Source organism: Caloenas nicobarica, chromosome 1 (assembly GCF_036013445.1).
Source record: "Caloenas nicobarica isolate bCalNic1 chromosome 1, bCalNic1.hap1, whole genome shotgun sequence".
In the NCBI taxonomy this organism is placed as follows: domain Eukaryota; kingdom Metazoa; phylum Chordata; class Aves; order Columbiformes; family Columbidae; genus Caloenas; species Caloenas nicobarica.
This window is the reverse complement of record NC_088245.1, coordinates 148152179-148177421: the sequence shown is the minus strand read 5'-3', so window position 1 is coordinate 148177421 and position 25243 is coordinate 148152179. Positions and strand designations below refer to the sequence as shown.

The following is a 25243-nucleotide window of genomic DNA, read 5'->3' as shown; positions in this document are numbered from 1 at the left end:
AAAAAAACTGTAGTGCTTTATTGAATTTTAAAAATGGACCTTTCTTCAAAGTGTCTTTACATAAAACACATGAAAACTTTAGCATCAGTTGTATAAATATATCAAAAGGAACACATATTTTTTATAAACAGTATTTTGGCTCAGTAAAATAACTTTCCACCAAAGGTAGGGATAACAAGTAGCAGTTTTTCATACAATCTATTCCAGTCAGCAAAAAAATAACTCAGGAGGCCGAGGGTTGCTGGAACTCTCTTGACTGGCCTGCACACCGCAAGTGCAAAGTCAGTATTGTACCCTAGTCATCAGAGTACAAATGCCACACTGCCAGTGTCTAGTCTTCACATTTGATATAGGGTTCTTCTTACAGAAGAGTTCTGTGACCAAACCGTACAGCTTTTGTCCCACTAAGTTCTTCTGTCGATGTGAATCATAACAGTTAGCCTTGCTCAGACGGGAGTCAGTAACTTCGGATGGATCTCAAGGCTCTTTTATGTTACAACAGGCTGTTACCAAACACACAGTGCATTTAAAAGCTGATTGTGTGCAACAGCTCAGTGAATGTGGCACTTCACAGACCAAACTGTCCCTCTCTTGACACTTGTGTCTTGACTATTCTCTCCCCCCCAAAAATAATTTAGCATTATAAACTACACCACTGCTAACTCACAAGTCAAACGTAACTTCAGAATTAACAAAATTGTGTCATAGAAAACATTGGGTAAAAAAAAAAAAAAACACAAAAAAAACACCCCAAAAAAACAGGGAGAGAGAGGAAAGATTAAACATGCACAGTAGCTTTTAACAACTTTCTCTCCCAAACAGCTGTATGGAAGCTGCAACTGCAGCCTCAATTCATCTAGCCCCAACCAAATCAGGTAGACAGTCACCTCAAATTCCTTACATCATCAGGCGAAAGGAGAAAAGCAAGAAGCTGCAGGGGGTAACCTGGGGCATCTCTCACTTTAAGGAGTATGGGGCAACAATCCTATTTTAGCTCTGTTTTCTAAACATACCTGGAGCCAAAAAGCATGGCCTGGCTACTGCTTTTCTTCTCCCATTGCACTCTGAACTCTCTGGGAACCAGATAACCTCACTAGTCTAGGAGAAAATTATTCTCAGGAAAATAACAACTTCTGACACGTAAGTCTGTTCACTCAGGTTCAGGTTTCAGAGCTGACAAATGCCAAGAGTGAACACCCTGGCTGGGAAGAAGAAGAAAGACTTGCTCTTCTTCAGCAACAACGACCCATGAGAAGTGGATGCACTGAAGACCCTTGATCTGGTCCTTAAGGTTGAGGTAGATGAAGCCAACCATCCTGTACTTCCCATGAGACAGCCTGTGTCATCAGCTAATTGTTCCACTTGGGTAATAAGGACAAATATATTAAACCACTCAACTAGAAAAAAAATCCTCTGGAGATTAATTTTTGAGTCAGTACAGCATTACAATGGAATTTTTACAATGTCTGCATGGGACAATTCACTAAAAATGGCACAGTTCTTTAAAATGTAAAAAAAGGTGAAGGAAGAGTATTTATACTTTGTCAGGTCCAATAGCACTTTTAGGGGGCTGGGATTGTTCTTAGCTTTTCTCTTGGACAATAACACACTGATACAGTAACACAGAGGGATTTCTCTCTGAGCAAACTGAATAGGACAGCAAATAAAAAACTTGTAACAAATAAAGGTTTTATGTCATTTCATTTAAAAAAAATGAAACAAAAACATTTACTGGCATCAGCCACACCCATTACACAATATCACAATTATAATTAATATAGTTCCCTTCATATTCGACCATTAATTGCAGAAAAACAAGTTTTCTGGGTTTTTGATAGTTTTTTTTTCCCCTTCCATTTTTAATACCAAAAGAATTCCACAGTGCAGTTCTTGGAAAAGGCTTCATGTACTTCCCACATGGTTTCTATGTCACCACTGTGCTACTGACAACATTACAAGGTGTTCTGTTGATCTGTCCAGAAGAAAGGATGATTCACATCTGTAGACGAAGCTGTAGTACCTTCAATCCAGAAAATTCACATGAAATTGTCTATGCAACACAGATATATGTGACCTTCAATCCATCCATCACCAACCATGTGAACTGGATTGGTCAATAAGTGTCATTCTTCTGTTGTTATTTAGGGAGAATTAAAGTCTTTTGGTAACAAATGCAATCCTGATGAAGATGCATTTTTTCTGGATGGCATGTGGTAACGCACTTTCTTCCAGAATCTGGTATTTGCTGAGTGAGACCTTTCTGAGAAGTCCCCTTTCCATCGGATAGCCCCATGCTTTTCCTTAATATATTTGATGGCTTCTGGCATGTCCGCATAATCTTGGATTTTTTCTAGTTCTATGAGAATTACTTTAATGCCTTCTTGGATAAGAGCATTATATAGGGCTAGCTGCTTTTCAGACACATTTTCAATAACACTGTAACAGGAGGGTTCTGGTACTAAAACAATTATCACTCTTCTACTTTGACGGATTTTTTCATCGGCAACGCTGATCACAGCTGTAGAGAAAAAGGTTGTGCAAAATTAAGGCTCTGTGTTTCTATTTTATGTTACCAGTGTGTTATCTTGCAGCTGCTTCATGCACTGTCTGATATTTGAGCCAACACACTTTACCTCACAAATAGGGACAGGTAAAGAGTGTGCAAGCAGTTACATTGGATTAGCCAACAAATACAGATTTGGCCAATGCAACACAACCCAACCTCATCAGGCTGCATGTCTATATTCTTGTTCTGTATAAACAAAGAAGTGCTACTAATCTTGCTAATGCCATTTTATTAGCATCATAGGTGCAATTGCAAAAAAACAAGTTCAAAAACCACAGGCCTAGATAAAATTGTAACCTTTTCCTTTAAATAGCTTGTACTGATATGATTAACTGTTTTCTGTTACATGCAAGCAGAAGAGAAAGCAAAGAATACTCCCCTCAATGGCATTTTAGACAATTAACTCTAAAACAGCAAAATATGGTAAATGCCACACAAAAACCGTATCAGTTAACCCTGAGAAGAACCCTGACCCTTAGTCATCATCCACAACCGCAATTTCAACTCTTCTTCCCCTCAACATCTTTACATTTCCAGAAATCTAGGCTAGCCAGGCACTGAAAAAAACTGGAAGAGCTAAAGAATGACAAGGGAAAGGCTGAGATACACTCCATGGAAGTACCCAGTGCTGTATTTCTCATTCTCCATCAGAGAGAATAACAAAATCATAGCTCGTTCAATGGTGGGAAATATTTAGAATTACAGTCTGTTTCTGAGTTGTATTTGCAGCTGCCAGTGAGAAAACCCAAGTGTAACTTGTCTTCAGATAGCTTACCTTCTCCTGGTAAATCATCCCTCCCAAATATGAAGAGGTTATATCCACACTGTCTTTCTAAGACCTCTGGCAGTATCTTCAGAGCAAAAATATCTGATGAATACAAACAGCTCTCTCTGTTCCTTGGATACAGAATGTAAGCATCATAGAGCTTCCCATCTGAAACTGAAGAGTGAGCAAAAGGAGTTACATAAAAGTGGATTCTAAAGACACAAAAACAAGTAAGGAAACAAACAATGGAAATCTCTAAACTCCATTTTTTCCCCACTTAAATCATTGTTTTACGTCTTAATCCTGCTATTAGCTAAGCATGTAGAGTTATACCAAGACTGAAATATTTGTGGAAACAGGCCTTCTAGAATTCCATATGCTGTATCTGAATAGGCAAAAGAGATCTGCAAAATTAAGTAGGTTTGAATATTATTTTTTGAACTCTAAATAAAAAAATGTTATTACCGAATTATCTGGAAAATAGCACCTCCAGTAGTACAACTGAATACTTAAAATTCCAGTTGCCTTATAACTCATCAGTCATCTTTGTAGCCTGGAGTTTCAAAACACAGCAACCATTTAGACAGGAAAACCAAAACAAAGTATTTGGCAAATGTCAAGATCTGCACTGTGTTAGATATCTTGGAACAAACTTTTCAGAAAGACCAAATTTAAAAGACTTCAAAGAAATCTAACAGAACCTCAATATCTCTAGAAGATATTTTCTGTTTCTCTAGCCATGTACCTCCTCTCAGATGTTTGGAAATGACCCATACTTGAGCACACTCTCAGACAGCACCCCATCAACATTTTCCTGACTGCCAGGAATTTACAGCAAGTAAAATAATCAGAAATGCCTTCAAATAGAAAACAAAAGAAAGTGACATTTATCCTGGTTTGTCTATGTAAAATAAAAAACACCCAACAACTCCACTGTATTACTGCTTTCTGTAAGAACAGTAATTAAAAGAAATCTGGACAACTGCTGTCAGAACAACACTCAAACCACTGAAGTGGGTCTTCAGGGAAAGGAATGGTAGCACTGGATTCCCGGGAAGTTGCTGATTCTTCTCTGTAGATGCTTTTGTTATCCGAACTAATTCTAAACATCGTAAAAAGATGTTATCCTTTCAAAAATCACACTCCATGAGGTTAACTCATTGCTTTGCAAGGGAAGGTGAAGGCTCAAGACAACACACAGCACTGTTACACAAACGTACCTTTTTTACCGAGGAAAGGATGGCAGGAGTCCCGATACCAAAGAACAATATCAATTTTGAAGATCTTGTAGATAAATAATGTGAAAAATACTAAAAATGTCAAAGAAACTCCTCCTCCAATTAAGTAACCCTGAATGTTCCGAGCTGTAGTAGAGTGGAATAAGAAGAGAAAAAACAAACAAAATAGAGTTATACCTTAAAACCAGATAAAGACAAAAGAGATGCTTGAAATTGTTTAGTCAGTAAAATATTTTTTTTTAAAAAAAGAAAGAATGAATGAATGAGTAGGACAAAGATTTGTTTTTGTTGTTTTGGGGTTTTTTTCCACATACGCCTTCTGCAAATTCTGTTATTTGACCAGTCTACCTTTATGTTTCAGAGAAAAGTTACCTTAGCAATGTGACAAATGAGGCTGCTCCTCAGCTGAAACACCAAATATTGATGCATATTCCAGCACAGCAGTAGAGTGAGAATTCTTGTACAAAATTTTACCCATCAGAAAGCAAAAAAGTCAGAAGTGGGGAAATGGTTTCCTGACAATGCTGTTTCCCCAGACCAAACAGCTTTACATTGTTTTTAGCCTCTTCAAAGATCTGTCACTGAACCTACCGATTTGTTGCCCTTAAAACACCTTTCACAAACCGCATTTTCAGTTCATGCATATTAAAGGATTTCTGAGGTTAAATCCTAGCCTGATAACTTTTATAAATAACTTACATAACAAGCGAGAGCTCAGATCCACTTTCAGTCAATTATTTGATCACAATGTGGCCAGTTAAAGGTAAGTTTGAGAACATTTGGCAAAGAATTGGCTCGTAGTTGAGAAAGCCCGCTCAATACAAGCTCAACAGACCAGAGGGTCTTCTGCTGCCAATTTTTTTTAAAAATGGGCACTTATCTAGTTGTATGCTTTTCTGTGCATCTGCTTTTAAATAAAAAGAATTAATTTCTTCAGCCTTGCATTTGAGCTTTTAAAACTCACTTTACCTTTAAGTTAATCTACTAAAAAGAAAACTTCATGCTAGTTAGCAATAAATCAAACATCATTGTCTCTCAGTGCAAGACTGGGGCAGGATGCTCCCAGTGGCAGGATGCTCCCAAACAACATCCATGAGCCTACCTAGAAGGTAATAACAAAGCACGCGCATCAGTAATGGAAAGTTCATAATCTTTCCATGCAATGTATTGCATTCCTTCGCTATCATCACTGTTAGAGTTTCCCCTACTATATACATAGATTTTTTTTCTTCTTTCTCCTGGCAATCTGTGCCCGTTATTTGTTACTGCAGGATAGGACAACCAGGTCCACATATACATTCATGTCTTTTTGACAGTCCATTCCATACTTCGTTATGTCTTCTCCTGAGCTTTTTAGAGAAATGGCCATTTTCACTGCTCTTCTAGACACACAGTCTCCTCTGACCCACATGCTTCTTTAAGTTTGTAAAATGAAGGACAGTATTTCACTGAGGTCTAATACTTGTTTCAAATAAATTGGAGTCTTTCATTATTGTTTTCTAAATCACTGAATGGGAAGATGAAGCAAATTAAAATACCCATTTTCTTTAATTTTGCTATGAATATGACCAAAAAAAGTCAGAAAGAAAGGTACTGAGCTGCATTGGCCACTTTGTACAATAGTACATCACGCAGCTCTAGCTCTAAGTAGGGTGAACTAACTGAGAAGTAAGCATCATAGATCAATATTTTATCAAGATGAGATCTCTTACTTGGGTATTCCAATTTGATGTAGGCTGTAAATTGTTGAGAACCATATATGACGTGACAGAAAAATTTATGAGCATAATCCTTTACTTCCACTTTTGAAATGTTAAATTTTGTTCCAGATAGAGCAACTCCATGAGGCATCTTCTCTCTGTCATTAAAAAAGGGTAAAAAGGAAACATCTGTAGAGAAACTGAAATATCAGTGCTTAATATGGGAGAGATTCATCTGTCTACAAATACAGTAACATTCTTTTTTTTTTACTTCTATAAACCTAAGAAGGCAGAGAGGCACAGTGAGTATCATCCCCGCAACAAGCACCCTCATGACCAGAGGTGACTTGGCATTTTCCAAACATATTGGGTTGTTGAGGTTTTTGTTTTGCTGGGTGGGACAGAGTGCACCCTTAGTTTTGTATCATCTGCACAACTGCTCAAAGGGGTGGCTGGTACACCATGGTCATGCTACCATCCAGAGGAACCTTGACAGGCTAGAGAAATGGGCTGACAGTAACCTCATATAGTTCAAAGCGAAATGCAAATCCTGCATCTGAGGAGGAATAACCAGTCCCCAGACATCCTGGACTGCATTAGGAGGAGTGCTGCCAGCAGGCTGAGGGAGGTGATCCTTCCTCTCTGCTCAGCACTGGTGAGGCCATATCTGGAGAGCTGCAGCCAGTTCTGGGCTTCCCAGTACAAGAGATGTATGGATTTACTGGAGCAAGTCCAGGGCAGGGCCATGAAAATGAGTAAGGGAGCGGAGCATCTGTCATATGCAAGAGCAGGGATTGTTCAGCCTGGAGGAGAGGCTATGGAGTGGGGAAAATAGGGTGGAACTTGTCAATGTGTGTAAATACCTGATGGGAGGGAGTGGAGAAGAGGGAGCCACGCTCCTTTCAGTAGTGCCCACTGACAGGACAAGAGGCAACGAACACAAATTGAAACACTTTCCCATCTGAAATTTCACCTGAACACTTTTTACTGTCAGGGTGGTCAAACACTGGCACAGGTTGCCCAGAGAAGCTGTGAAGTCTCCACCTGTGGAGATATTCAACACCCAGCTGGACACAGCCCTGAGCAACCTGCTCTATCTGACCCTGCTTGAACATGAAGGATTGGATTAGACAATCTCAAGAGGTCACTTCCAACCTAAATGATTCTGTGAATAAAAGATTATTCAAACCAGTAATAAGTAGTAATAAAAGTGCCAAGAGAAACATCATCTCCCAGGATTCTTTATACTGATGATGAACCAGGAACCTTCTAAGCACACTAAAAGATTCCCCAAGACCACAGTGTCCGCAATCGATTGCACCAAACAACTTCAGAAATAAAGATGAACAAAATTCACAGAAGCAGGGTGACCCTGGTGTCAAACGACAACAAACATGCCTTTAAGTCTGATATCTAGTGTCACAAGAGGCTTGGAGACATAATATGCTACCCTGCTAAATGCTATCCTGCTCTAAGGTAGATTTACAAGTATAGGGTGGGAGGAGCCACAATAGGAAGGTACCTACAAACTGGCATCCTACCCTGTATACCAAAGTGACATGACCTTATGTACTCAAGGAGGAAACCTCATCTTGCAGAACATCCTGAAGAACCAGTTTCTATTACATATATAATTGCCAACAACTTCTGTCATTGGATGCCAATACAAACCTCATCATTTTGCAACATGTTCAGATTTGTTCAAGTCAGTTTTAACTTTTCTCTCAGCAGAGGAAAGAACTATCTCCTAGGTATAAGCCCTCAAGTCCACAATATTGGCCATGCCTACAGTGTGCTTTGCTACTAGCAAATGCTCTGCAAATTTAATTGCTGAGAAACTGCTACTATTTTTTGAAATAAAACATTATTGCAATTAGATTTATTTCTCTGATACTAGATAACTTATTTTGAACTATTAATCCTAATTAGAACTTGAACAGGATGTATTTTGCACGTTGTCAGCTCTGGCATGGGAAAATTATCAGGCAAGGTAGCAATGAGAAACGGAGATCACTTCCAAGCAAGTCAAAAATCTTAACAGAGAACTGCCTCAAGTTAAATATATTAAATGCTTTTCAGGAAGATGTGTTTATCAGCAGCACTAAGTTGGTTTCAGAAGAAGCTGTGGTTATAGAGTTATAGTAACTTGAAACGTAGCTACACAGAGCTGCACGTGTGTCTTAAATGGTGAAGCTGAGAAACTTCGTGCCCTAAAGAATAATGGACTTTGTTCTGCCTTAGAGACCATATGCTGGGGCCCTAATACTTACAGGCAAACAACCAAGTATACAAATCTATAATGAAAGCAATAGTTTCCCCTAAAGGAACCTGGGCACAAACTAGAATTAAGATTCTTCCTTGCGGCCAAATACATATGAACGAAAAAGATCATTTTAAAAGTAGCCTGCAACCCAAATCTCCAGCCATATTTTGCACTGATGATGGCACTTTGTGGAGACAGCAATGCTTCTGCATGAGTGTGAACTGAACAGCTGAGATGCTTTTTTTTTTCCTTTCTTCTTTGCACTACATTTTAATGATTACGTTTAACAGCAGTGATTGGTACAATGAAGAAGCAAACAGTACATCCACAACTCTGCTATGGAATAGAGCAGTCACTCAGTAACAGAAGTCCTGCTCTCTCAAAAGAAATTGCTGGTTTTATCAGTCTAGCGTGTTTAATTTTCTTGAACATTAACAAACCCTATATGTCCCGCAACAAGAGCTTCTGCTTTCTGTTCTTGAGGATTAGCAGCTGTCTCTCTACTTTGAAAAGGATCAACTTCACAAATAAGAGTAAGTGGGGTGATTTTTTGCCTTGGAACAATCTGTCCTTCCCATACTAATGATAGAGAGCAGGCTTTAATCTATTAGCAAAAAAGATTGCATAAGAACAAATGCATAAATAAGCCTTACAAAATTACATGTTTCACAACAGCATTATAAAAACCTACATATGATTGCTTTGTTACATTTGTATCAGATATATCTAATCGGTCTTTCAATGACTACTAACATTTGACGAGTAGTGAACTTTATGGTGAATTCACTGCAAATCATTGCAGATTACTTCACCTAGAAACATACTTACGATTCAATGTATAAGGATACTTACTCATAAAACTGTTCCCTGTAGGTGCTATCAAAGCTATCAACATCCTCATCATTAACTTGCCAGAATGGAATCAAGCCATTTATGCCACTTGATACATTACATTCCATAACTACATGAGAACCTACAAAAAACATTTAAATATGGCAATTGAATGTCTTGTAACAGAAACAGCATAAAGTGATTAAGGAACGCCTGGGAAAAGGAGTGATATCAAACAACCCACTTACCTTATGAAAAGCAGAGTCCTTAAAATTCATCCATTTCCAACCCACACTTGAGTGCCTCCTATCTGGATACAAATTCCACCCTAAATGTAGGCGTCTAAACATTTGTGTCCACATGTGAGCTAGATGTCTAAGCTAGTAACAGAGTTCAGCTCTGCTGGAGTCCACTCATATTAGACACCTGGACCTTATCAACCGAATGTCTCTCCAGAGTCCACTGAAAGATCTCAGGGCTCAAATCAGTTGGAGGTGCACAGTATGGAGACATTCGAGATGCTCTCCAGCACCCAAGGTGTCTGTATGGAGCTGGCAGGTAAGACTCCACATCTTCAAGAAACCTGCACTGCTAAAGTAGCCAGACCACCCAAAACCACACTAGACATCTATGTGCAAGCAACTCAATTGAGCCCCTATTAATAATAGTAGGAATTAAGGCTCATAGCTCATATCCAGATACCCATGTCTCTCAGGGGTCTGTAATGGGACCAGCACTGTTTAATATCTTCATCAATGACACAGACATGATCAAGTGCACCCTCAGCAAGTTTGCAGATGACACCAAGATGAGTGGTGCAGTTGACACATCCAAGGGATGCGATGCCATCCAGAGGGACCTGGACAAGCTCAAGAAGTGGGCCCATGTGAACCTCATGAGGTTCAACATGCCAAGTGCAAGGTCCTGCACCTGGGTCGGGGCAACCCGGTATCAATACAGGCTGAGGGATGTGCTGGTTGAGAGCAGCCCTGCTGAGAAGGACTTGGGGGCACTGTGGGATGAAAGACTGGACATGAGCCAGCAATGTGCACTTGCAGCCCAGAAGGCCAATCATATCTTGAGCTGCATCAAAAGGATCGTGGCCAGCAGGTCAAGACAGGTGATTCTGCCCATCTATTCCGCTCTGGTGAGTACTGTGTCCAGCTCTAGAGCCCTCAGTACAGGAAAGACATGGACCTGTTGGAGAGGGGCCAGAGGAGGCCACCAAGATGATCAAGATGATTCTATGATTCTATGTGGAGACAACTATACTCTGGAACTGAATCCCATTCTTAGTGACCACACATATCTCTAGTCCACATCAGAGTCTTTTGGCCAACACTGTCTACTGGGATGGTTTCTGAACACCTTCACACTCTGCTCCCAAAGCAAGCTCATCTGTCGCTCAGCTCCTTTGCCACCAACAGTCCAGATCCTACAGAATGCCTCAGTATTAAGCAAGCAAGCCAAGCTGCAGTATATATTAATTGCCAATATACCTCAGAGAACTCCTTTTACGGGAAAGTAAGCAGCTTTCTTGGAGTCCTTTCCTTCTGTATTTTGCACATGGAATTTACGATTTCACAGGAGAAGGTGGGCTCTTAGTTCACCTATGTAAAGATCTCAGTGTTGTTTCCTAGAACCACATCAGATCTGAATGCTTCCACCAAGGGGTAGTCTCTATCAAAAGTATGGTATAAACCTTTAGCTCACATGCAAAGCAGTCACTTGAACAAGAGTTCACATAGAAATCAGAGATGCTTCCCAACCTCTTCCCTTATGTCCTTTCACCATACCAATGATTTTTTTTCTAAAGATGTGGTTTAGTGCATTGCACAGCTCTTAAAAAGGGAGAAAGTCTCTTAACTGTTCCATGCCTTTGATATCTATACATTCGTGAATGTGCTGTTAAGGTTCTGCACAACCTTCTCCTGCCATTTCTCATTCAAAAATACAGGTGTTTCCAGGTTCATACAGAATTTTCCAGGTTCTCTCCCACAGGCATTTAACAGGAGCAAAGACTTTTTTCCAGCATGCCATTAAAGGTACTAGACAGAAAATATTACTATTGTATGGCAGTGGCGTTTGTAAAAAAAACCAAAACGAAACAAAACAAACAAACAAAACCACCAACAACAAAACACAAACACTTCACCAACTTCCTTTAAAGGGTCTCCCTGTAGTAGAGAATCATTTGTAGCTGTTTGGCAGCCACTTGTTCAGTGGGTAAAGGCTTTGTGTCTCTTTTTAGTTTCATGTGTGACTGTTCTCCCAGTGTCTGTAAGGCAACCAAAGCCATGCTTGTTCATCTTAGCTGGTCTAAGGCATCTAATCAGCAACTTTTAATTAACGCAGTGTCTAAGCCACGACACATGTGGGCCAAATGCTGTTCTAAAATAAGGAGTCTAAACAAGTTGTCACATAACACATCTTAACATAGGTGGAGAGTCATAGGCATCCCCTGGACTAATAATTGCTCAATTCTCCATATTCTAAGCAAGTACTACCAAAGATTAAGAAAATCCGAAAGAATGTCTTCATTAAATTAAAGAGCCTTTTAAAGGCCTATGCAGATCAGACTCCTTCTGAGTAGAGGCTGCATTGGTAAGAGTTTTTCTGAATTAAATGGGAAGTCATAACTAATTACCAGTCAGAAACACAAATGAGATTTACATTATTTTTTAATGGATAAGAGATGCAGTACAGGGAAGCCTCACCATACTACGTTTCTTCCACAGTTACAATTAAAAAGGAAAAAGAAAGTTTTCAGGCATAAGAATTAGGGTTGTGTGAGGTAAAATAAATGATCATGGAAAGTCTCCTTATTTCAGTCTAAGATCTGGTAAACAAGTTCCCTTATTAAGAGCACAAATAAAGCTTTACAGGTATGTAAGCATAATGAAGCCAGAGAATATGTAATTACCAGAAAAGAAGTGGCCGCTGAGCCATTTCAGAGTATTTCCAACAGAATTAAGTAACCATATGAAGAGTACTGGACTACAAATTGACAAAGCAATACTGTTTGTATCAGATCCTGAATACTCCCCATTTAAAACAAAGCCTTCTGGACTTCAGAAGAACATAATTTCTATTAAAGCTCATTCATTATTCTGGTCAAAATCTACTGATCCTCACCAAAACCTGGCAACTTCAGAATGAGAGATCTTTGACAAGCTCTTGAGGTCAAAAAACAAGCAAACAAACCACCTCCAAATGACTGCAACAAAAGCCAATCCCAAACAAACAAAACCACAAAACTCATCAGTATTTCAGTGCTGTTCACTTCAGTTTAATACCATATGCTAAAAGTTAGAATTTGGGCCAGACAAAATGCTTCCCATGATGTAAAAAGAAACATGAAGCCTCAACATGAGAAAAGAACACCTGATATACAAAGTGTTTACAGGCTGAACATCAGAAAAAGCAGCAGCAAAAGTAGCCGTGTTATGTGGGACTAGCATCAGTGTGCAATACATAAGAATAATCCACAATGCTCTGGCCTCAGCTCCCATGCGGTGCCAGAGCCCAAACACAACCTTCCCTCACAGCTTCTCTAATGAACTAACTAGTAAAATTCATTCCTCAAAAGATTACAAAACAGCTTAGATCCTGTACTAGGAAATTCTGGCAAATCACACTTCTCTAAAATCAGTTAATGCTGGTTTTCATAAAATACTTTGTTTGAAGCAGTTCTCCTTGGTGCAAAACAAGAAAAAAGTTACAGTTCAAGCAGCTCCAAAACTCATTTTTCTGGACTACATTAGTAGGACACAACTCTGTCCACTACACGGTGCGATCTAAACATGTATAGGTTTGCTTAGGAAAAGACTTGCAAAACATATACTCAACCCATAGAATCACAGAGTAATTGAGGTTTGGAAGGGACTTTGGGAGGTCCTTAGTCAAATCTCCTGCTCAGAGGAGGGTCAGCTGTGAGGTCAGAGTTTTACCCGGTCAGGTTTTGAAACTTCCAAGGACGGAGACTGACAACTTCTCTGGGCAGCCTGCTGCACTGCCTGGCTGCCCTCACTGGGAAAAACTTATTCCTTATATCCAGAATCTCTTGTTTAAGAAATTTCTAAGATGAACAATACCTAGGATATCCATCAACTAGCAGCTCACTGTTTCACAAAAGATCAGTATCTGAAACCTTTTAATACCTTAGAACAAGGAATAAAAAACAGGCTGTGGAGAGGGAAGGGAGACAGGAAACACACAGGAGGAGGAAAAACCACTGAACTGGTCAACTGGTAACTACCCTAACATGTTACATATACGTAACCATATTTCCACAGATACTGAGGATATGTCAAGGCGTAGACACTGAGAAGCGGTACAAAGGACAGACAGCAATAATAAAAAAAAAAAAATGCATACGAGGTGACACTGCTGATCAAGAGACTCCAATCTCAGCCATACAGTTACTCTACCTGCAAACTGCTTGCAGGAATCATGTTCTGTCATCTGTCTTCCAGATATCCTCAATCCACCTGCCTATCTCCCAATCTTGCTCAAGTCAGTGGAACTGTTCGCATGTTATTTCAGAAAGATCAGCATCTTATTTGTTTTACTGAATGTTAATGACTTCTTAAATAGTCACTACTTACCAAGTTCTACTTCAATTGTGTTGTTATTTGGATAAATAAACTCTGGTTTCAACTGTGGTGGTCGTTCTAACAGAAACAAAAAGAAAAATAAAATCTTCAGGCAAGAAGAGTTCTACAACTTACTTCATTAAACAGTTTTACAATGGCTTTGTTTTATTGTTTGGTACTATTGTAGCACCATAGTTACTACCAGTTTCAAATTTACAACAGAAAATATCTCATGAGATTTGTTGTACTCTATCCAAATTATGCTATTTTAGCTTCCAAGTTGACTGAAGACTTTAGTTCATATTGAAAATACTTCCAGAAAATCTTGAATTTACTGGAGGTTGATATAAAAGCAATAAAAAACCAGAAACAAAACCAAAAAATGTGATTAACTTTGTCAGAGAGATGGATAAAGACGAGAAATACCTCCTAGGATTTAAGTAAAAGAGTAAACAGGCACACACTTAAATTGGGCTGGAACTGCACCATTCTGCACAATACATAGACCCACTGCTAACAACCCACTGTTCTTGTATCACCTAAAGTCAGAATTTCAATTTAATCTAAAAAGATGGACACTCTACGTCCAACCAGCTTTTCTGATAGGACTACTATCATGGTACTGGTCAGGCCATCAGCAACATTGCCTACGAAGATGCAATTACAATGATCACAGCAATAAGTGACAGTACTAGGAGAGTGTGACAGTCAGTTCCGCATCCTGTTAGATGTAGAAAAGCACAAGCCAGTGCCAACAGTAAGCCAGACTTTTCCAGAGGAAGATTTATTAACTTTATAGTACTTATACAGCTTGTCCCATCTCCTTTCCCATCAACTGAGATTCTAGTCAATTTGTAGGCGAGTTCACCAAGAGAGCCACAAGCAGGTGTTTTGCTGTGATGATCTCAGCGAAAATGCCTTTTTAAAAAAAAATTATTTAATGGTGCACTATCTGTTTTGGCAAAAAACAACCCCTCCCCCCCCCAGTAACCACTGCTTCCTTCTAATTTTCATTCCTAACCCTGCATTTCTCATCTCCCCATGACAATTCTTCTTCAGAAGCAATGCTCAAGGGTACCAACATGCATTATTGTATTTTAATTTTAGCATTTGGGGAAAAGAATAATTTTAGATTTGCAACTCTAATTTCACTGAGCTGAAAAGTAACATGCCAAATAGCTTATGCCTGCGTGCAAATATTTACAGCAGAGCCAAAAAGAGAAGCGAATAACCTCAATGCTCTCACCTTTAACCTCTAGACTTATGGTTCGTGAAACATTGTATTGTTTTCCCATATAAGTGTATACCATGCGGCATGTGTAGTTTCCTCTGTCTTGTACAGTTGGGTTGTAAATCAAGACAGCATTATCAACTTCTGACAAAATAAGTCGCTTGTCTTCAAGAAATCCAGGTTTACACTCCTAAACATATCAAAAATACTTGTGATTTAAGGGAGCTAATAATCTGAAAATTAAAGAAGTTACTGAACTCTACTGATTATTAAAATATCCATCAACTACTGATTTTTTTGAAAGCCAGAATGTGGGTTCTTATCCAAGCATCACGACACTCTAACATGAAGCCTGATGACGTCTTGCTGCCTTTGCACTTTTTAAAAATCACTGCAGCCACTCCTTTCAGTTTCCAAATGCCGTGCCTTAGTTCATTGCCTTCATTTAACAGCCTGACAGCTATCTCAGGTGTAATAAAAATTATTACACATATAGCAGAGTTTATGAGAATATGTGTCTGCATTCCTGTTTCACTGAGATGAACAAGAGCTCCAGTAGCAGTGCCTCATGCTGTTGCATACACTACCGTTTCTGTGGCAATGTGAATACAGTGAGCAACTTCCTGCTCTTCGCTGACCTATAAGCAGTTTAGAACCTCTTCATCTCAAAGGAAGATGTATAAGTGCAGCACCAAGGTTATTTTACATGTACAGGCCCATGTAGCTACTTGAATACCACCATCAGAATTAAGAGTTGAACTACTTTAGAATTTTACCTTACCACAGGCAAAATACATGTTTCTAAGCTTGCATAGTCTACACAATGTTTTGGCAGAATCAGAGCAAGAAGCATAAGAATACCACACCATGATCAACAGATAGGACAAGCCTAATATTCTGTGAAAATGAAATAACTATGCAGATTCTTGTATTTAAAGAAACAAAAGTTTTTAAACTGATTATCTGCATAAAATAATCAAAGGATAAACTAGATTTTCATAAATCAAAAGACATGTTTTTGACTCTGGAAAAACTTGCAATCCACACATGGACAATTGTTTTTTTAAAATCTGCCTCCCATACCTCCTTACATCTTCCCAATAGTGTAGCAAGACAGATGCCTTATTCAAACTGTAGAGAAAATAAACCTTCCCTTCCAAAAGCTGTTTTTCACAGTTACTTCATAACACATTTTAAATAGAATATTTCCTATGCACAATACCTTATACCAGTGTATTTCGGGCTGATTATTGTCTTCATCTTTAAAATGTTCTAGGTCAGGGCATATAATCTTTCCAGTATTTGTGGTCACCACTTTTTGTTCAAACTTCATTTTTCCATTAAAACACAAACCATTATCATTCTGAAAAACTGTTAAATTTATAGTTTTTGTGTTGGATTGGTTAAGGTTCCTGTGAAGAGAAGAGCAGGCAAAACAGGTCATTAACAATCAGGTTCCTTGTTTCCTGCAAGTCAGGGAGTTTACAGAGATGGACTTCAGCATCTCCACCAGTCTTGCCTCTAACACCCCTGCTACAGCCCCCGTAGTTCTTAACCAGCCCTCTCAGCTTCTCAACCCCTGTTCAAGACCAAGAGATGGGAATAATTTCTGATTTTGTGTTGTGAGCAGAAGTGGGGTCTGCTCTGGAAGCACCAGAGGAGAAGTCAGGACTTCTCAGAGCTGATGCTCTATGGAGTCCACAGCACCAACCCAGCCTTGCCATTGTCAGCACTACGTTTGCCAACATACGGTAGCGCAGGGTAACCCAAAACATATCTGCACCGGGACACTCTCAGTGCCAAATGAACAGGAGAAGACAGGTTCATCTCAGTGGTCCTTGGAGGGACATATCAAGAAAAACAGGCTGTAAATCTTAGCAGAATAGAGACAGAGCTTCCGAATAACATATACACCTTTGTGCAATATCAGTGGTAAATCACTTCAGACCAAGAGCTCACAAGAGCCTGTGGTACAGCAGCTCTGCAGAGGAGAGATGGCACCAGCAACCAGAAGCCTAAGCCAGAAGTAAAGGAATACTCTCTATTTGCTCAACTCTTAATTTCTCAATGCTATGCTAATGGAGAAGTTTCCAGAAGACTGAACTGCATGTTTTAACAATCCTGGGTTCAGCTTCTATATACTGCACCTTGACAAGCTGTGTAATTAAGGTTTAAGGGACTGATGTACAAAATGTAGCCTACAGTTAACACAACTGAACTTTAGCAAGTTTTTTGTCCTGCTGACATTAGGCAAGCCAAGGATGTGAGATGCCCACAGGAACACATCTCGCAGCTGGAGTAAATAGAAACAGAGCAGGAAAGACTAAATTAAAATTATGTTTATTACGTAACTGGGTAGCTCTGAAGGAATTACATTTCTTCTGACTTCCAATTATAGCTTCATTATCAACTATGGAGAAGGAAGGTCCAAAGGCCTGAGACTCTGCCTACACTGGAAGTTTTTGCTGACCACTGTTACTACATTCACAACCCAAGCCCCTTCAGCATAACCGGTGTACTGTGTGCACACCAGTAAACAGAATTACACACTACTAAAACAAATTTTGGGTTACCCAAAAATCCTGCATTGGCTCTTCTCAGTGTGCTTTGGTGAGACCACAAGAAAAACTTCTGTGCTCATGCTCAAAATTAACTTCCTGCTCAGCAATTTCAGCTACTACAAATAAGATTTGACCACCTGAAGTTGTAAAGTCCAGTGCGCTAATCTGACCTTTAAATACAGCAAGAGCTTTAAAGAACCAAAGAGGTGAAAATAATCTATTTATTTTTTTCTACTTCTCCATGCACTGAGATCTTTTGAGCAGTACCAGGGACTCGTTACTTTTCACTGTCTCTAAAGCTGTCTACCACATTGTTTACTCTTCACAAGCACTCTCCTTTTTGACCAGTAATATTTGATAATGTTTTAAAATAAGACATAAGAATGTTTTTATGACTTTTAATTCATAAATTGCTAAAAGGATTCCCAAAGAGTTGCTAAGCTCTCTGGAAAGTCTGTATGTGGTGATACTGCAGAACTTGTAGAGTCTGCTTCTCTTAGATCCTTCTTCCATTTAACCACATCCAATGAAGAAACCAAAGTGCTCCTCTGATCTGTCAGTATCAGACAGCAATTTGAACACAGGAAAAGCTGAAGCAGTTAAGACTTTTCCCTGTGACCTTACACTTCATCCAAAACAAACAAACAACCCACACAGACCATTGTTAATATTATCATGCTTTAACATAAATAGTCTTCTGAATGAACCACTTCCGTAATGCTACATATGTGGAAGAAAAAGTTTAAAAAGGCAGCAGGCAGAAACAAAGAGCATAGTCAAACCAGTGCTTTTAACTGATCTAAGCTCTCTACCTAAACCAAAAAATTCTGTACACTCAAGTTCCAAGAATATATTATCACACCTGTAAGCATCAGCAATCCAGTTGTTTCCCTCCTCCCTTCCTTACCTTACATCACATTCATAAAGTCCAGAATCTTCCAGCATTGCAGGGATAAACCAAAGCAAACCCTCTCGCTGATGGATCCTGGCATATCTCTCTGTGGTTACTGGTGTAGCACTACCATTTTTATACCATGTCAGATTGTAGTCAGACGGAAGCATCGGCAATGTAATTATTGGGCAAGTAATAGCTGTAGGCTCTCCAACAAGCACAAAGTAATTACAAATAACACATTCTTCTATTAAAAAAATAAAAGAGAAAAAAAGTTAAGGCTTTTAATCTGTATACTTTTATGTTGTAGAAGTATTAACATCCATTCCAAGTTACAAAGAATTAGAAAATAAACTGTCTGTAAGAATTTACCATTAAAATATTGCAAGGCTACAATTTTTTGTTTGTTTAGCACCTTCTGATTGAGGATCTAAACCACACATTTTACAAAGCTTAAAGCCACAACTTCCCTCAATGAAGGCAGTCAGCGACAAGCACATGTGAGTCCAATAGCCTCAGTGCAAACCAGGGTATAAGAAGATACAGGGGTTCAGCAGGCAACAGAAGCTGGAAAGCATTCAACAGCTAACTTTAAGTCAAGGAAGCCAATCTCTTTGGACTTTCTTCAGAGGAATCAGGGAGAGGCTAATCAAAGCCTCAGTACTCTAAATTTATGTGCCTAGATTTAAAAATATTTATGTCAGTTTGCCCATTTCATCCCCAGTTTAATTTCAATCCAAAAAGAGGCATTCAGCATATCTTCAATAAGCTGAAGCAAAAACAACCCACAAGTCCACTATTTGCTCTCAGTAACTCTTTTGTACTAAATACACACAACTAGTCTCCTTCAGGTATTTCTTTTTCTTTTTTTCCGAATAGTAATTTCAACAATGTATTTAACTTACCAGCACTGAAGAGAGGTATCAGTGGAATGAGATGACCAATGAGCAAAAATATAGATGTCATCTTTTGCTGCAAAGAAGAATTTTTTTCCATCAATGTGGTAAGAGTTGTTCAAGTTGCACTATCCTCCGTCCTCTGCATTACTCCTTAAGAAAAAAAAAAAAAAAAATCAGGAGAAGCATTAGTCATCTTGGGGAGGGAAAAATGGGTTTGGTAACTTAGCCCCAGGCTTTGAAGACTTCAACTACAGCAACTGTTGGCCTTCACAGAAGGCTGCTCAGTTTTCAGCTTTCACCTGGAATTTTTCCAAATTTCTACTGAAATAACTTTTGCATAAAGTATAACTTTCTTTTGCCAGTCTAGCTAAGCCAAAAAAGAAAAAAAAGGCAAACCCTCTAGCACAGACAAGTTATGCTAGCATACAGAGCATACAGTGATTTAATCTATACCATATAATTTAAATATCAAGCTTGATTAAGCTATTCCCCTTTCCACATGCTTAGAAGAGACACAGTTGCAGAGATGGATGAGGTTTTGTTCTTTGAACTGTGCTTGTACAGTTGAGGCAGCACAGCTTTTAAGAACAGATGAGCTTGCAGTTCTTTGCAGGAGGACAGGCACAATGCAACTCCAGGGTAATCCAGCAGGCACTTCAATTTGCTACTGAAGTCAAACGTGTGTGGAAACCACAGCTAATATGAATTGCTGTGGCCAGACACAAAACAAAGTGTTCAAGAATTGTAGTTTCACTTCACACTTCAGGTCTTCTTTGCAGCTTTCTCCAACTAAGACGTGACTGAACAGACACCCGCTGTCCTCATGGCCCACAAGGGGCTTCCACAAAACCTCTGAATCTTAACCAAGTCCTGCTCCCCTCTCAGATGTGGCAGCTCTGTCTCAGCAAGATGTCATCAGAGTTCTTCCCAAGCCATCTACTGTCAGACAGCTGGTAACCACTTAACCACTGACCCTTCTTACAGCTTGTAGGTTAAGATCTGCATTTAGCCATTTTTTCTTTGCTCAGTTCCTGACTATTCTGCATGCTGCTCCCTCTCACTCTAAAGCAGTCTGGTTTCCCATGCAGCACTCCATTGCAAAACTGCACAGGTCCTAGTTAATATTTGCCTTCTACCCAGCTAGAAATGGCTGGAAGAAGAGGTGGCATTCTCTGAAAAACACACATGGCCTTGACTTTTATAACCAGTGTAGTTCACTTCAGTGACAAATAAGCCATATCAGCTCCTTCTTTTAAAACAATCCATACACGGAAGTGTTGGGGTAGTAGAGAGGGACACACAGAGCAGAGTTCAACATTTATATTAATGTAACGGCCTCCAAATATTTACATCTCTTGGACAGTTTATCTGACAAAGCACTCATACCATAGTCTTTATTTAGTTGCCTTGTATGTGGTTTCCCTGTAACTTGCCAATGAGCTGATCATCATGCTTGAAGTTTCAGTTTACCTATAAGGAGTGGAGAAGGGGAGCAGAGAAAGAGAAAAATGATTTTATAAACCACATCATTTGGACAGCAGCACACACATACAAAAACAGATTTTCTACAGACATCTTAAATATAAATGCAAGAGCATATCTCTGCCTACACTAGAGAGATTGGTTAAAACAAAAGAGCAACAACAAAACTTGCAGTAAAGAATTACCAGAATTCTAGCAAAGAACTTTGGAAAATGAAGTTCCTGTCAAACACAAGATACTGTTACATATGTGTCAGCAAGCAATAAAACCCAACCTAAGAAGCCACTTTATAAGACAGATATAACCACTAAAAGGAAAAAAAAGAATACTTAAATTTAGAGCAAGATAGGAATAACTAAGCAATCCAACAGGTTAAGCTTTACATTTTGCACCCATTACTGGTCTCCAGTACCAAGGGTGGATGTCTTTCTAATATTGTAGGCTAAAGCTAAATATTTTTAAAGTTCTGTTCTTTCAAAATGCATACACCCTACCATCTCCCTTCAAATATTGCAGAGGTAAAGCTTAAAATCTCCAGTTGGAACGAAAGAAGCCTCTAGCTTTTTCAGCTGCAATACCTGAGCTTTTCTGTTCTCGTCAGTATAGCATCAAGTGACCACACAAGATTTTTACATTCTTTCTTAAGCAGAATATACAGAGAAATATTATCCAAAATCCGTAAGTGTGAAACAGCTAACTTGGTTTAAAAAGCAGATGTTTGCTCAGGTACTTAACAACTTTAGTCTTGTAGTGGCTTCTATCCTAGTCTCAGCAATATGAAATCCCCCTGTGATACAACAATAGAAGTTCAAAGTCTCACTCATGTGGAAAGAATGGCAATTTCACTGATGACACTGCCTACATACTTAGTTCAGAAAAATGTTTCAGCTTAAAGCTTGCTGGGCTCGAAGGAAAAATGTATGTGAAGTCTTTTAAGAGATAAGAAAAAAAAAAAGAAAAAACATCAACAAACAAACAAACAAAACCCCACACCAACAACCAATTTGTGGTTCGAGCTACTAAAAAAGTTTTGATTTCCAAGTTACTTGCCTAATATTTATCTTCCCATACTTAAATTATAACTTACTTCTCCTTCAAAATTCTAAAATTACCATCTTGAAAACAGAAATAGAAAACGTGGACCTAATTTATGATATTGACATTTTGCTCTTTGCAGGATGTCTGTCTTGGCAGAACATGCCCTTTGACTTACCTTAGGCACACTGCCAGCTTTAAATGCTGTAAGAACAGGTTTTAAAGACATATTGGGTGTCTAGGTCCACATGCAGTGTAATTAGCAAACTTGTCCTTCAGGAAGTTGGGCAAAACACATAACTGTATCTTTGTTTTCCAAATTTGCTGTCTCTGATTTTTAAAATATTTTACTTGAAAATAGTTTATAAATACATGGACATGACAGATCCCTTCAAAGCCCAACACAATAAAAAAATGCTCAAGACAGCAGCATAGAAAGCATCTAAGCCCCTCAACTGTACCTCAGCACATCGCTGTTAATTTATGTGGCTTTCAATATTGATCACTATCTACAGGGGCCCATCAAAAGTGACCAACAGATCCTTAGCCTTTAAGCCACAAAGAACAACACAGAAATTGTGACTCAGGGCAATTAGTTATCATCTCTGCAAACAACATAATAGATAGAGGTGTAAAGTGTCCCAACTTAGTGGCATACCTGTATGAAAGAACTGCATCAATTTAAGTAAAACTTTAATACAGTTTAATTGAAATGGGGGGCAAGGGTGGAGAATCAAAACCATGTATGGCGACTTGCTCCAAAGTACAACCACCAAGACGAGATTCAACCCACCACAACAATTCATGAAGCTCACACCTTGTTCCTTGCTGTGCTTACTCCTATCAATAGGCTTCTTTAAACTGCCTACCAGGGTTAAACCACGATAGCAAAGCAAGATAATATTTCTAACAGGCTGAGCCTTGTTTCCAGCTTACCACTTTCCTGAGGTCCCAACTTCCCTGTCTAATGTGCTCAATATATCAACAAAATGCAGCTGATCATTTTACAGGGGCATGCATGAACACTGACTCACACAAAATTCTGCACAAGCACCTTCCAGAAGTGGATCTCATTATCCACAGTGGTATTCTGACGCTGAAGTGATAACCACAAACTTTGGTTTTTAAATGACTCCTTTCCAGACAATCCTGCAAGATCCAGCACTACAGAAAACTCATACCTGTAAGGAAAACCTGTTATCCAAGACATTCTGTTGAAGCTACATCAAAATGAACTCACAGAAATAAAAGAGTAATACCCATCGAGAGGACTGCAATGGTTAAATCTTTATAAGCTCAATTCCAGTTCAACTTTGAGACAAAGTATTAGCTGCTCTAAATCTAGAATCTGAAGAAAATATTTGTTACAGGTACTCCATCATCCTTTGCCAAAGCACAAGAGGCAAGGAAAAAATAAAAGTATTTCTGTAGCTCTTCATAACTTGTCACTGGTTGATTCCAGCAAGGTGAAGAGTTACCTATACAGCCACTTCCACCTCACATCAAACTGGAGGCAAAGAGAGCATCCGAACAACCTTGAAAGGAGTGGTCTTATCAGTATTCAGATCAATTGAAAACAGTACCTCCTTTCAGCATCAAGCAGAGGGAGTTCATTTTGCAGTCAGTGCTTGGAGGACTTTTCTATGTCATTTCAACTCCTGATGCCTGTCAATATAAAGTAATGCAGACTTTAATGGGGAATATTTCTCATTTAAGTCCAAAGTAAGCTACCATTTTTCTACTAATATTTTCAAAGTACAGTTAAGAGGCATTTAAAAGGACCAGAAGGGCTCATGAGGATAAAACTATATGTATCAAAAATACAGTGATGCAAAGTATTAAAAAATTAATGTATTACTCAGGGCGGGAGGAGAAATAAGTAATATTGTTTTATTTTAAAAAAGTAACAGGTATTTCTCATATAAGGATGAATCAAAAATATCTGAATTAAGTATTCTGTGTTATAAAACCATTTTTGTGCAAGAGTTTCATGTCAATTTCTCAGCTTTTCCAGCAATCCAATTTTGCAATCTATCTGACAGGCAAGCATGTTCATTTAGCAACTCCAAATTTTTTTCTGAGAATCTAAGCATATGCGAGTGGCCCAAGTCAAACAAGCATCCAGCTGCTGAATTTACAAGGAAGAAAAAACACATCCAGCATTTTGCTTGAGTCCCTGATGAAAACTCTCCAAACTTAAGAGCTGCTGCTGGAAACAAACCTGAACCTGATTCAGCTCAGTAGTTCTTCACGACTCCTACCAAGCTGTGGCTCCATAGGCTGCTGCCAACCGTCTGGGTTGTGACTAGCTGAGTCCTGCACTGTCAGAGCAGCTCCTCACTAAGTTTGATACCGATACTTCTGCAGGCACCTCTTTCACCCAAAGCCTTGCTCTTGTCATCATAGAAACGGTTAAAAAGGATCCCTGGTTTGATCAGAGTTATGCAGTAAATACTTTCTGCAGTGTTTTACTGAGTCAAGAAGATTTATGCCAACCTTTATCCTGCTTCCTGTTGCAAGTACTGTAAAAAATGTGACAGCGTTCAGGACTCCGACAGTTTTCACTTCTATACCGTATTTCCCACCTGGGTTTGTATAACACCATACAGAATGAGGAAGCAGACACAATCGCAAAATTAAAAACTAATTCCAAAGAAGCCGTTTGGTGCCCCAAGAGCAGGAAAACCGGCAGCCGCACGAAGAGGTAGCAGGACTGCGCAAACACAGCGCGCATCAAAACAGCCTCAAAACACAGCTAACGTTATCAGAAACCGAGTTGGGGGGGGGGGGGGGGGGTTGGTTTTTTTTTTGGAAACCATCAGCACTGCAGTCTGCCTGCCAGTTGACCCCAGCCCTGCCGCAACCCGCGGAACATCCCGACCGGCCAGGGGACGCCGGGCCGGGGGAGCTCCCCCGCCACTGTCCGCTCCCCACGCCGCCAAACGCGGGCAAACGGATCACGGAGCGGCGGGGGAGGAAAAGCCCAGCCGGCCCCGGACACCCCGCTGCTGCCGCCGCTGCCCTCCCCGCCGCGCCGGCGGCGCTGGAAGCCAAGCCGAGCCGCGCCCCGGGAGGGAGCGGGGCGGCTGCCCGCGCACCGCCCGCCGCCCGGCCTCACCTCCGTCCGCTCTCCATGCCCCGCCGGCCGCCCCGGCCCGTGCCACATAGCGGGCGGGCAGGAGGC

At 39.7% G+C, this 25243-nt stretch overlaps 1 protein-coding gene across 2 annotated transcripts; it reads right to left on the bottom strand.

Moving 5' to 3' along the window:
- Window positions 1–41: 41 nt before the first annotated feature.
- LOC135991521 (interleukin-1 receptor type 1-like) lies at window positions 42–25243 on the bottom strand. Of its 2 annotated transcripts, XM_065640217.1 has the most exons (13): window positions 25178–25243; window positions 23643–23724; window positions 20929–21012; window positions 19549–19692; window positions 18659–18890; window positions 16413–16602; window positions 15206–15380; window positions 13972–14037; window positions 9386–9506; window positions 6283–6428; window positions 4553–4696; window positions 3342–3506; window positions 42–2518 (listed from the first exon to the last, which is right to left on the bottom strand). In XM_065640217.1, the coding sequence occupies exons 4-13, from the start codon at window positions 19637–19639 to the stop codon at window positions 2142–2144; spliced, it is 1707 nt and encodes a 568-aa protein (XP_065496289.1). In that variant the 5' UTR covers window positions 19640–19692; window positions 20929–21012; window positions 23643–23724; window positions 25178–25243; the 3' UTR covers window positions 42–2141. The 2 variants fall into 2 exon arrangements, with proteins under 2 accessions (XP_065496289.1, XP_065496297.1); XM_065640225.1 differs by lacking the exons at window positions 20929–21012; window positions 23643–23724 and having other exon boundaries at window positions 25178–25222.